The sequence below is a fragment of the Scleropages formosus genome, chromosome 5, assembly GCF_900964775.1.
Source record: "Scleropages formosus chromosome 5, fSclFor1.1, whole genome shotgun sequence".
Classification (NCBI taxonomy): domain Eukaryota; kingdom Metazoa; phylum Chordata; class Actinopteri; order Osteoglossiformes; family Osteoglossidae; genus Scleropages; species Scleropages formosus.
In genome coordinates this window covers 23258145-23271477 of record NC_041810.1, presented here as the reverse complement: position 1 = coordinate 23271477, position 13333 = coordinate 23258145, and the positions used below count along the sequence as shown (strand labels likewise).

Sequence of the window (13333 nt, the reverse complement as noted above, 5' to 3'; positions counted from 1 at the left end):
ACTCTTAAACGAAATGTAAAATGTAGCCAGGGGATAGTCCGCTTAAAGTACTGACTGTGTATTGCACATACCAGTTTTTAGCAAGACTGTAGTAGCTAACTGCTAATTTTAGTCTGAGGTAATATTTACTACAGGAGGATGCAGTTCGTGGTTACAAAGATATGGATAAATGGTTGCATTTCAGTATGAAGTTATGCTTATTACACTCTTATAGCATTAACTTTCCCTGAATATGGGTGGTTGAAGTAGGTTTGTCAGAGTAGTTTTGGTTTTTGGTAGACACAAAAAAGTTATTTACTTTTGACGTGACTCATTTTTCAGTTTATTTAACCTGATATGCATTTGAACCAAAATAGCTGTCTCTTGTGACTCAACAGTGCTGTCTTTACAGAAAAAGATGTCAATCGAACTGACCGAACCAACAAATTCTATGAAGGTCCAGATAACCCGGGTCTGATCCTCTTACATGACATCTTGATGACTTACTGCATGTATGATTTTGATCTAGGTGAGTATTCACACTGCGTGCAGCTTTTCTTATGGTATATATGTGCAGGTCTGATGTATAAAATGGTCAGTGATCGCAAAGCGATGCGCCGCTGGAATTCAGAATCTGTTTCCCCACTAGGATACGTGCAGGGAATGAGCGATCTGCTTTCCCCCATTCTCTACGTCATGGAAAACGAGGTAGACACCTTCTGGTGCTTTGTGTCCTTCATGGACCAAATGGTAAGGACATCTAATAATTTCCTTGGGTGCTATTGCTTATTGTTTTCTGTTGTGGTTACAGTAAGGGGTTAGGATGTAGGCTTCAAACCATAAAGCTGCCAGTTTAGGTCCTGGTCAAAGCCTTTCTGTTGTGCCCTTCAAAAGGTCCCTTAACATATCCTGCTTCAGCAAATATCCAGCTATATATATGGGTAAAGTATATCATGGTAAACCTGTAGAAGTCTATTAAGATCAACATCTAGTGGGGAAAACTGCGCTTGCTGCCCATGTTTGGGTGTTCAAAGATACAAAAGTCTTCCACTTATGTTTTGTAAAACTTTGTCTGTAGTAGTGAGTATGGCCTGTGTTTACTAAGTGAACTGATAGATGGCAGTAAAATACAACCAGGTGAAACAGGGCTGTTGGACTGCCTTCACTAAAAAAACTTCTGTAGTGTTTACATTTGTTACTTTTGTCAGTGATCACTAACAAAATGAATAGTTAACATGCTAATGAGATTAATGGGCAACAATCAGAATTGAGTTTGCATTTTTATTTTCAGTCTTTGTATGAACTGAGCTCAAAGTTGGTAAACTTCTGTAGAGTCCTTTAGATTTACCAAGATGAAGTGGTTTGACTGGTTCTCTAGAATCTGTTGCACATGTTAGATTTTCAGATCTGATAGGTTACATGACAAATTTCCATTTTGTCCATGTTGAGTTTTGTCACCCAAGTGTTTTTTTTTTTTTTTTGTGTGTGTGTGTGAAAACTGACCTTCATTAAAGCAATTTAACAAGGATTTAGCATTTATTATTCAGAAGCTTGAAATTCATGCCAGGTTCTCTAGCCTAGTACAATCAAATCTTTCATGGCTGAGTGCATGTAGTAGTAACTCCCAGTTTTTCAGAGAAATGCAGACTTTTTTTTTTTTTAATTATATTTAATGTGGTACACTCATATGAACATCACACATGCAATATTAATGCAAAAGTTTCCAAATCTCCATGGACACGGTCTAATCCTTTGGCCTGCAGGTGTTCCAGAACCATGGAACTATTTTACCACCTGCTTGGCAGATATGTGTGCTGTCCCCCCACTCACTTCCTGAACAAGTCTGTTTGACTCCCCTTCTGCTTAACAGCATCAGAACTTTGAGGAGCAGATGCAAGGCATGAAAACTCAGTTGATCCAGCTGGGCACATTGCTGCAACTACTGGACCTCTCCTTCTGGAACTACCTGGGTAAGAAGGACCTATTTTTAGTTTTGTCTCGTGAAACCTCCCTCCACCTGTCCTAAAGGATTCTAACCTGTCATGTCTAATAAAATTGACATTGTGTAAAATTTTCAGAAAGAAGTGAAGCACAGCAGACACACAAGTGTTTCTTGTATTGTAGTAAGTAGTGAACTAAAATGCACCAAAGAAGGCTTGTTGAGAACTAATTGATGGCTGGCAGGTTCGGTAGGACCAACCAAATATACTTTTCATAGCTGCCCTTTCAGTTTGAAACTGACATTTTTCAACAATAAATACAGAAACTGCTATGAGATGAGTTGACAGTGTGTGTAAATTCCATCTTTTAATTTTTTTTATGCGCGGTTCTAAATTGGTTAATTTTATGTTCTCATCAGTTCTTTTAAACATGGTGTCAGTTGCGAGATTAATGTTACTTAGCCCAGCTTAACAGCCTCCTCCGGATCTAGTTTGGTTGTTCATGCAGTGCATGTTTGTTTCGGGACAGTGATAAATTACAAGGAAACCCACAGTAATTACTTGGAAATTTTCATAAACCTTTAGAACTTCACCTGCTGTTTTCTGATAAGTTGCAATTCCTGTTTGTCCCTGAATAAACAATGGAAGAATTGCATATTAGGACAATAAACAAGAAATTCCAATAACATGCAAATGATACTGTATTATTTATGACTTTAATTTAAAGCAGAGAGGCAAGGTTTTCAGAGCATCACTGAGGGTGACAAGGGTTGAGTCTTTTTTTTTTTTTTTTTTTTTTTAAAAAATATAACTACGTTGCAGTCAGTAGTAATAGATGCATCTCCTGAAGAATCTGACTTAATTACAAGATGGTGCCTACTAATATTCACATCACCTGATGGATAAAGCTTGTCAAAGGATTAGTGTCTCTGAAATGGGTCCGTTTTAACTCTTTAGTTGACAGAAGATGAGAAAATGCTACACAACATGAGTCCAACACATTCTCTTGAGGGCTATGGAGGTTTGCTGTAATTGTCCCTTTTGCAGTTAATGACTGCTGTTAACAGAAATGGGGTGTGGGTGTGTAAACTTGGTCAAGCATCTCTGGTCTCTCCACAGAGTCGCAGGATTCAGGGTACCTGTACTTCTGCTTCCGGTGGCTGCTGATCCGCTTCAAGCGGGAGCTAAGCTTCCAGGATGTTCTTCGCCTATGGGAGGTGAATTAGATCCACTGGGTTACAAATGATGGGCTTTGTTGCTAGGGTTTGTCATTCTCAGCACACTAGCAAATCTGGCTCTTAACTTTTTTTGAGTCACTTTTGGTCTGAAGGGATACAACTTGGTTCATAAAACAATTCAGTGCAATGGGGTCTCAAGAGGATCCCCATATTCAGTTCTGGTGAGCTCCAGTTCAAGGTGTCTTGCATTGCTGAGTGATCTGCTTCTGTCGAGGTTGTATTAATTGAAGGTAATAGATGCAGGCAGTCATTCATGATGACTGTGATTGCAGCTCTCCAACTTCTACAGTTAGGTACCAGAGGCTTAAATTACAGGTCTGATTTGTGTCCTGTGCATAATTTCTGGTGTGTTTTGGTATCAATGGTTCATTTGTGTTTGGGGTCATTTTTTTGATTGTTCCTGTTTGTCAATGTCATTACATACAGTTCTTAATCATTATTTGACTGTCGCCTTTCTCCAAGGCAACTTGAGTTTGTACCCTGTCTTACCTGATTATTTACATACTTATACAGTTTAAGCTTTGTTTTCCCCCAGTTTTGACTTAGTACCTTTATTCAAGGGTACTACAGTAGGAAATAAGTTCAAAGCCTGGTCATTTGATTGCAAATCATCAGCTGGTGCCACAAGCCTGTGCTGATTTTAATTTTCTGATTTCCTTATGGAGGTTTGTGTAGAAACCAAAATATTTATTGAGATGAAATATGTTTAATTACATTTTATAGCATTTCAGCCTGTTAATTAAGAGCACTGTGAGCAGTAATGAATCCTTGTTTTGTACAGGTCATGTGGACTGGGCTGCCATGCCAGAACTTTCATCTGCTGGTCTGCTGTGCCATTTTGGACTCAGAGAAGCAGAAAATTGTGGAAGAGAATTATGGATTCAATGAAATCCTGAAGGTGATAAGTCATCCCCCACCTGTGTTAAGGCAAAGCCCCACCTTTTGTAAACAGACATGCTCTCTCCTGACAAGGAACAACATTCCTTTTGGTAACAAGATACCTCTGAGAGCCTGGTGGTCCTGCCTTTGTCATGGGGATTGTGAAATGAACAGTGTTTAGAAAGATCTGGGGCCATGTGGAGTACTAATACCCTGTCTATCCCAGTAGGGGAACACTCCCAGTGCCTGTCAGCTGCTGTGCTACAGTGTTTTCCGGATTACATTCCAGCTCAAAGCGTAGGATTAAAGCAAAGATTGTGTTGTGTTTTTTAAAAAATACAAACACCTTGCAGCCACAAGTACCATTCTATGCCTACTTCCTTTTGTTTTGTTATTTAGGCAAAATTTTGTTTGTTAGCTATAAGTAGTACAAGATGTTAAAGATTTTGGATGTCTAGTAAGTCTGTTACCATGGGGATATATCAGGGTGTTCATCTGCATCTCTTTGGAAATCATGATGTTCTAGGTTTCTAGTTTCATTCCAGTTTAGAAAAGTATTTGTGTGGAGAGATCATTCACAGTATAGGGGAGACATGCTAAATGTAGTTCAAACCCACATCTTTCTGCAGATTACTGGCAGTTATTTTTCTTGTTAGTGTTTGTCATTTGCAGAGTTTGTCAAGTTTCACACTATCATTATGTAATAAAATGCCTTCATTGTGTGGTTTCATTATGCAAATTAAATTTTGTTTTCACAGCACATTAATGAGCTTTCAATGAAGCTTGACATTGAGGAAATCCTTCTCAAGGCAGAGGCTATCTGCTGGCAGATAGAGTCCTGCAAGGTATGCATTTGCATGTCACATTTTATTTTATTTTCCATCCATCTTCCTCCGCTTTTATCCGGGGCCGGGTCGCGGGGGCAGCAGTCCGAGCAGAGTACTCCAGACCTCCCTCTCCCCGCACACCTCCTCCAGTTCCTCTGGGGGAACCCCAAGGCGTTCCCAGGACAGCCGGGAGACATAGTCTCTCCAACGTGTCCTGGGTCTGCCCCGAGGCCTCCTCCCAGTGGGACAAGCCCGGAGCACCTCCCCAGGGAGGCGTCCAGGAGGCATCCGGAACAGATGCCCGAGCCACCTCAACTGGCTCCTCTCGATGCGGAGGAGCAGCGGCTCTACTCCGAGCTCCTCCCGGGTGACTGAGCTCCTCACCCTATCCCTAAGGGTGCGCCCAGCCACTCTGCGGAGGAAACTCATTTCTGCCGCTTGTATCCGCGATCTCATTCTTTCGGTCATGATCCAGAGTTCATGACCATAGGTGAGGGTAGGAACGTAGATCGACCGGTAAATTGAGAGCTTCGCCTTACGACTCAGCTCCCTCTTCACCACAACAGACCGGTACAATGACCGCATTACTGCAGACGCCGCACCGATCCGTCTGTCGACCTGCCGCTCCATTTTTCCCTCACTCGTGAACAAGACCCCAAGATACTTAAACTCCTCCACTTGAGGGAGCAACTCCCCCCTAACCCGGAGGGAGCAATCCACCTTTTTCCGACTGAGAACCATGGCCTCGGATTTGGAGGTGCTGATTCTCATCCCCGCCGCTTCGCACTCGGCTGCAAACCTCCCCAGTGCACGCTGCAAGTCTTGACTTGATGAAGCCAACAGGACCACATCGTCCGCAAAAAGCAGAGACGAGATCTCGCGGCCACCAAAACAGACACCCTCCGTTCCCTGACTGCGCCTAGAAATTCTGTCCATAAAAATAATGAACAGAATCGGTGACAAAGGGCAGCCCTGGCGGAGTCCAACATGCACCGGGAACAGGTCTGACTTACTGCCGGCAATGCGAACCAAGCTCCTGCTCCGGTCATACAGGGAACGAACAGCCCGTAGCAACGAGCCCCGAACCCCATAATCCCGAAGCACCCCCCACAGGATGCCACGAGGGACACGGTCGAATGCCTTCTCCAGGTCCACAAAACACATATGGACTGGTTGGGCAAACTCCCACGAACCCTCCAACACCCTAGTGAGGGTATAGAGCTGGTCCAGTGTTCCACGGCCAGGGCGAAAACCGCATTGCTCCTCCTGGATCCGAGGTTCGACTATCGGTCGGATTCTCCTTTCCAGTACCCTGGCATAGACTTTCCCAGGGAGGCTAAGGAGTGTGATCCCCCTGTAGTTGGAACACAATCTCCGGTCCCCCTTCTTAAAAAGAGGGACCACCACCCCGGTCTGCCAGTCCAGAGGCACCGTTCCCGAACTCCACGCGATGCTGCAGAGGCGTGTCAGCCAAGACAGCCCCACAACATCCAGAGACTTGAGAAACTCGGGGCGGATCTCATCCACCCCCGGAGCCTTGCCACCGAGGAGTTTTTTGACTACCTCAGCAACTTCAGCCAGGGTAATGGACGAGTCCCCCTCCGAGTCCCCAGCCTCAGCTTCCTCTACGGAAGGCGTGTCGGAGGGATTGAGGAGATCCTCAAAGTACTCCTTCCACCGCCCGAGAACATCCTCAGCTGAGGTCAGCAGCGCACCACTTCCACTGTAAACAGTGTTCGTGGAACACCGCTTCCCCCCTCTGAGTCGCCGGACGGTTTGCCAGAATCTCTTTGAGGCCGACCGAAAGTCTTCCTCCATGGCCTCACCGAACTCCTCCCAAGCCCGAGTTTTTGCCGCGGCGACTGCCAGAGCCGCGCTCCGTTTGGCCCGTCGGTACCCGTCAGCTGCTTCAGGAGTCCCATGAGCCAGCCAGGCCCGATAGAACTCCTTCTTCAGCTTGACGGCATCCCTTACTTCCGGTGTCCACCACCGTGTTCGGGGATTGCCGCCGCGACAGGCACCGGAGACCTTATGGCCGCAGCTCCGAACAGCCGCACCGACAATGGAGGAGCGGAACATAGTCCATTCAGACTCAATGTCCCCCACCTCCCTCGGGACCTGGTTGAAGCTCTGTCGGAGGTGGGAGTTGAAGACCTCTCTGACAGGGGCTTCCGCCAAACGTTCCCAACAGACCCTCACTATGCGTTTGGGCCTGCCAGGTCTGTCCAGCTTTTTCCCCCGCCATCGAATCCAACTCACCACCAGGTGGTGATCAGTTGACAGCTCAGCCCCTCTCTTCACCCGAGTGTCCAAGACATATGGCCGAAGGTCAGAAGAAACGACTACAAAGTCGATCATCGACCTCCGACCTAGGGTGTCCTGGTGCCAAGTGCACTGGTGGACACCCTTATGCATGAACATGGTGTTCGTTATGGATAAACCGCGACTAGCACAGAAATCCAATAACAACTCACCGCTCGGGTTCAGATCAGGGAGGCCGTTCCTCCCAATCACGCCCCTCCAGGTATCACTGTCGCCGCCCACGTGGGCGTTAAAGTCCCCCAGTAGAACGACAGAGTCCCCAGTGGGAGCGCTTTCCAGCACGCCCCCCAGGGACTCTAAAAAGGCCGGGTACTCTACACTGCCGCTAGGCGCATAAGCACAAACGACAGTGAGAGACCGTTCCCTGACCCGAAGGCGTAGGGAGATGACCCTCTCATTCACCGGGGTAGACTCCAACACATGGCGGCTGAACTGGGGGGCTATTAATAAGCCCACACCAGCCCGCCGCCTCTCACCTTGGGCAACGCCAGAATAGTGGAGAGTCCACCCTCGATCGAGTAGAGTGGTTCCAGAACCCAAGCTGTGAGTGGAAGTGAGCCCGACTATATCTAGACGGTATCTCTCAACTTCCCGCACCAGCTCAGGCTCCTTCCCCGCCAGTGAGGTGACATTCCAAGTCCCAAAAACCAGAGTTGGCGCCCGAGGTTTGGGTCGGCCGGGCACTCGGCCCCGACCACCGCCCAAATCACAACGCACCGGCCCCTTATGGTTTCTCCGGCAGGTGGTGAGCCCACCGAAGAGCGGCTCCACGTTGTGGCTTCGGGCTGAGCCCGGCCAGGCCCCGTGGGCATAGACCTGGCCACCAGGCGCTCGCATGCGAGCCCCCCCCCCAGGCCTGGCTCCAGGGTGGGGCCCCGGTGACCCCATACCGGGCGGGGTAAACGGACGCCTTGATTTTTTTGTCATAAGGGGTTTTTGAACCGCGCTTTGTCTCGTCTGTCATCCAGGACCTGTCTGCCATGGGAGACCCTACCAGGGGCATGTAGCCCCAGACAACATAGCTCCTGGACTCATTCAGGCACTCAAACCCCTCCACCACGATAAGGTGGCGGTTCACGGAGGAGTTATTTTATTTTATTTATTTATTTTAACGTCATAAATGGGCATCTGTGCTGGAGGGAATTCATGTATAAGTTGTGCTCAACTGATCAGTGTCTAATCTTTTTAAGTGAAATGGTAAGCGGTCAAGTTGCTATGTGATAAGCTTAGTAAGTCATCTTCAAATAAAGTACACTATAAATGAAAGTGCGAATGTAAGATTTGATATAGTCAGCTGGAATTTGTTCATACTGGTTTTAAATTGGTTGCTCAGCTGATGGGTTTTCTAAAAAGAAACTTAGTATTTTTCACCCCTTTATACCTGGGTATTTTACTTTAAGACTTAGTATGTTGCTTAAGGCTGCAGCAGCAGGGTGCGAGTCTTTTAACTACAAACTTGAAAGTCACAATTTCATGTCTGACTGTTTTGCAGTCTACTGCTGCACATATGTCTATATATGCTGAAAATGTTCTTTGGTAATGGATCCACCTTCCTGTCTGCTTTGTTTTTCTTAGGATTTACCCAGTGCAGTGGCAGAGATTCTGGGATTTAACACTAAGAGTGGCCATTCCAAGGTAGAAGGAAGTGAGTTTGAAGCCCTCGATTCGCCTCAGGTGCCCAGGCGCTTGCACAGGCGAGACTTAGCAGAAGAATTCATCCCCAATGGCAATGGACATTTAAGAGAAACGCACAATGTTTACAAATTAGCCTACATCTCATAGTACATGCACATACACTGCCTGAACAACTTTGATATGTTAATCCCCACTCACAGACAGTATTGGGTTTAGTTTCAATATTTGATAATGGCTGCAGTATCAGAATTTTAAGTGGGATAAGTCCAAAAGTGGGGATATCCAGAAATCTTCAATATTTTTATAATTCCTTGTATCATTGTTGTTTTGCTCTTTGTAATCATTCCTTCTCAGTGGCTGAAGGCATTTCTTAGAGGGATTTTTTTGGCCTGTGATAAATTGATCTTTATTTGGTTCAGAATTTATTCAGATTTCAGGTGGTTCTTAACATAGTTGCTTAATGTACATATAAAACATGACGCTATGGTAGGTTGAACTTTGGCACTTAAATGGTGGCGTCCTGGAGTGAGGAAGGACTTTTAATAATATAGGGCATAATTAATGACTATACTGATGGTTACAACAATGTTTTGTGTCCTTTAAAGAGCTTAATATTAAGGTTTCTGTGAAGCAACTTCATGAGGAATAGTGAATTATTCAACATGCCTTATACTTTGCCTACCTTGACCTTTTTTGATTTTAGTTCAATGTGTAGGCATTAAGGTAACTGCTGACAATTTGTGTGAATTTTAACAGCCCTGTGCTGAGATGCAGGACACAGCAAATAGTACATTTTGGTCATTGATTCTACTTCTGGAAAACTAGAGTAAATTATAGCTGAACAAGAATGTTGGTTGGTTGGTTGGTTTGATCAATTCACGCACAGTGGATGGAACTGGGCTGTGTGACCTTCCAGCCCTTGTGAGGCTGGCTGTGGTGATTCTATGAAGCAAGAACAACAAGCTTCCTGGTTCTACCTGGAATGGGTACATACCATTCAGTGGAGTGCCTCTCCATGAAAGAGGTGGAACAGGTATAGGCATCAAACCAAGCGAGACAAGTGGCCTTCTGACATTTGTTTCAGACTTATGTCGGCAAGTAATGTCACATTCTGTTCTGATACTTTTCACACTTTCCAACTTAAATTGGTTTGTACTCTTCAGCAGCGTATGTATCTGAAAAGTGTGTGACACTCCAGAGCTGTACAGTGCTCTGTGCATTGGTGGGACACATGCACCCAGAAGATTGTACAGCAGTGCTCATCTGACCTGTTGTAGAAATCCAGAACAGCCTCAAGGGCTGTATAAAATACAGGGTGACTTACCAATCCGTCCATGTTCTACATATTTGTATATTCTCAATAAATGCAATGTGTTTATTACCTTTTGATAAATAATTATGCTTGAAACTCGGTGTGTTTTTACTTGGCTCTCATGCTTTGGCCAGCACTTCACACAGTATCATACAAGATGTGACTTCATAGGTTCTCGCTGTCTAGCCCCCTCCCCTCCCCCAAAAGAAAACCAGAAAACTGAGGAAGATTCTAAAATATTTCAATTTGCTGCAAAAAAAATTTATGCAAAATGTTTATTTGCATAAAATGCATTCCTTCAAGCTGACTCCTATTTTAAATACAGTTCAAAATGGAAGGGAAAAGGGCTTTGTGGTGTTCTTGCAATAAGTTCAGTTGCCAAAGCTTTATCCAGCATTGCATTTTAGGAGCTGTACTTCAGCATCAGGGACGTGAAGCAGTTTTCTGTCATGATGGAATGTAATGTTTCTCAGAAACCTCTTGTCTGAAGTAGGATGAACAAACCTGGCAATATCCTGCCGTGATGCTGGTTTGTATACTCAGTGACACACTTGGCCAAAAACTCAAGCCTGTTTTCTTCTTTTGAACCCCTTTGAGAGTCATAGTTCATTTTCCAGATGATGAGTTCAGGCATATTTTAATGGCATGGCAAGTTTTCTTAATTTGCAAAAGAGACACTTAACCCTGATCATTCATTGCATTCCAGACTCCACGGCTCTGCCACCTCTGGCCGTTTGGCAGTCAAATCTACAAGAGGTCAAAAATGAAAAGTCTGAAGCTTTGTTGGTTTTGGCCCAATTTGGTGGAATGAGCTTCCCGTCTCACTCAAAACTGCAGAAGCACACTCCTCATTCAAGCAGGGTCTCCAAACATAACTTTCACACTAACTTCTCTTGATCCATCAGCTGTGTGAACTTTTTTGAGTATATTCAGAGAGGCAGGCCTTGGGTAAAGGGGGGAGGAAAACAGAAGGTGACAGCATTCCAACAGACTCTCCAGTGTAACACTTCACCACCCCTCAATAACAGGCTGTTTGGGCCAGGAGAACAGCAGACAGGTTTGAATACCCAACAGTGATCAGATATTAGATCTGCTGATATGTTTCTTTCATAAGGAAACAGAGGGCCAAAAATCATCCATGGGGGCCAGTATGATTGTCTTCCAGCTGAAGGAAATTAGTTGGTCTTTTTACATTTATTCATTTAGCAGATGCTTGTCTCCAAAGCGTAATTGGGGGTGCGGTGGCGCAGTGGGTTGGGCCACAGTCCTGTTCTCCGGTGGGTCTGGGGTTCGAGTCCCGCTTGGGGTGCCTTGCGACGGACTGGCGTCCCGTCCTGGGTGTGTCCCCTCCCACTCTGGCCTTACGCCCTGTGTTGCCGGGTAGGCTCCGGTTCTCCGTGACCCTGTATGGGACAAGCGGTTCTGAAAGTGTGTGTGTGTGTGTGTGTGTGTGTGTGTGTGTGTGTGTGTGTGTGTCTCCAAAGCAACATACATATTGCTAAGAAATGCAATAAGTGCTTTACATCAACCGCAAGAGAGACTTAGATTTTTTCTGAAGAAGGTCCATGGGCTGATAGCATGGGTACATGTCACTGCGAGGAAATGACCAATGTAGACATGCAAATTAACTTGTGGACACATTAATTGACATTGCTCATATTTTGCATAATTAAAGTCCAAGTTAAACACTAAATAAGATATAGAGTTTTAAGCAGTTGAATTTTTTTTCCCCATTATATGTACTGTAATGAAAGTAGGTGCTGGTGGCTAGAGTACGATTGGAAAGCAGTCATGGAAATGACTTGGCATCTCAATTTTGACCCACCATGGATGTTCCCATGAGGCCACCATAGGAGAACAGAAAAAAAATGCTGGTGCTGGAGCCTGGTCATCCTCAGGTCTATCCTATCCTGCTGCAACTGCCCTCCATGCCCTCCTGTCCAACAGTCTTGGATAGCTGGGGAACAGTACATTAGCACTCCATCGATCGTCGCTGGGCAGGGACACTCAAACCAACATACAGTTTACTCTGTTATTGGAAGGAAGGCCTTCTGTTGACTTGTGTCCTGTGTAGAGAGTCCCAGTGCAATTATAAACGTTCGCCTTGATTTGTCAGCAGTGACCGCTGCTCCAATGTTCCTGCCCTCAACATCTCAACATTAACATTTGCACACAGCAGAAACGGTGCCATTGCTGCTCTCTAAAGGCACTTCTGAGAGACACTTGAGCCATGCTGAACGTTTTCATTTTGGGGGGTGTTTGCGATGGATGCCGACATGTGCTTACTGGTGCATGTAATTACGGTCAGGCCTTTATGATTTCTGCTCTTCCCATTGCTTTGCTAACTCTGCTTTGATAGAAATTATGAGGATTTAAGAGCTCTGCTTTCTTTTCCCTGATGGTCCAATGCCCTTTAGAGGCAGAAGGAAAAAGAGAGACACATTGTTAATGGCATATTGATGAGGTCATGCTGATGCTTTTTTGGGGAGAATCTATTTATCTTCTTGTCTAATAAAAAAACAAAACAAACTAGATTTCCATACCTCAATAATTGGATGTAGTAGACTGAAGGTAACATTTAAAAACTGATGAATTTTTGTTGTGTATTTCATAATAGTTGTCGTATGGAAGTCAGTACAACATTCCTGTCTTTTGGCATTTAAGTTCTCTATTATACAAAGCATGTAATTTTTTGGCAGAATTACACAGAATTTCACTGCTAAAGGTTAGTGGCAGCTCAGTTGCAAAATTTGTTTAGAAATGATAGTTTCTAGGATACATTAGGCTTTTAATAATTTCTAATGATAATGTTTTTCTTTTATTTTTGTATTTTTAATCGTTCTTTATTTTCTGCTTTCATATGGTGTTTCTAAATACCAACTGTTGCTGTTTTAGCTTAGTTGACAGGGATTCACGACACACTCTTTCATCAGTGTAGCAGCTGCTGTTGCCTTGCCTGTCCCATCATTCCTTGCTCTTGTGCAGAACATATGTGCCTGTCTACAACACTGATGAATCCAAAGCTGTAGACACTTCACAACTGTAGTGGGCAGATTTCATCGCTCTCTGAAACCACAATGCAAGGAAAATATTTGTGATTGGAGAAGACCATCTGCGTGTTGAAGTGGCTCCAGGGAGCTTCCTTTCAACATACACTTTCACTTATCTTCGGGAGAGGAGGCCATACGGCTAACAGGGCTT

General features: G+C 44.7%; 2 protein-coding genes across 6 annotated transcripts in view; one reads left to right on the top strand and one right to left on the bottom strand.

The window, feature by feature from the left end:
- The window catches only part of ttll1 (tubulin tyrosine ligase-like family, member 1), a 917975-nt gene that overhangs the window by 788553 nt on the left and 116089 nt on the right, over window positions 1-13333 (bottom strand). The gene's annotated exons all lie outside the window — the stretch shown is intronic.
- The window catches only part of tbc1d15 (TBC1 domain family, member 15), a 30887-nt gene that overhangs the window by 14643 nt on the left and 2911 nt on the right, over window positions 1-13333 (top strand). For 4 of the 5 annotated variants that reach the window (XR_001966708.2, XR_001966710.2, XM_018765787.1 and 1 more), the window contains exons 11-17: window positions 392-508; window positions 629-729; window positions 1850-1949; window positions 3039-3136; window positions 3939-4055; window positions 4795-4881; window positions 8761-8830. Coding sequence is in view for 3 of the 5 variants with exons in the window: in XM_018765787.1 (XP_018621303.1) it covers window positions 392-508; window positions 629-729; window positions 1850-1949; window positions 3039-3136; window positions 3939-4055; window positions 4795-4881; window positions 8761-8830 (690 nt within the window). In the remaining 2 variants the exon portion in view is untranslated. Of the gene's footprint in view, window positions 1-391; window positions 509-628; window positions 730-1849; window positions 1950-3038; window positions 3137-3938; window positions 4056-4794; window positions 4882-8760; window positions 10378-13333 lie in introns of those variants that run through there. The other variant, XM_018765788.2, reaches the window with a different exon arrangement.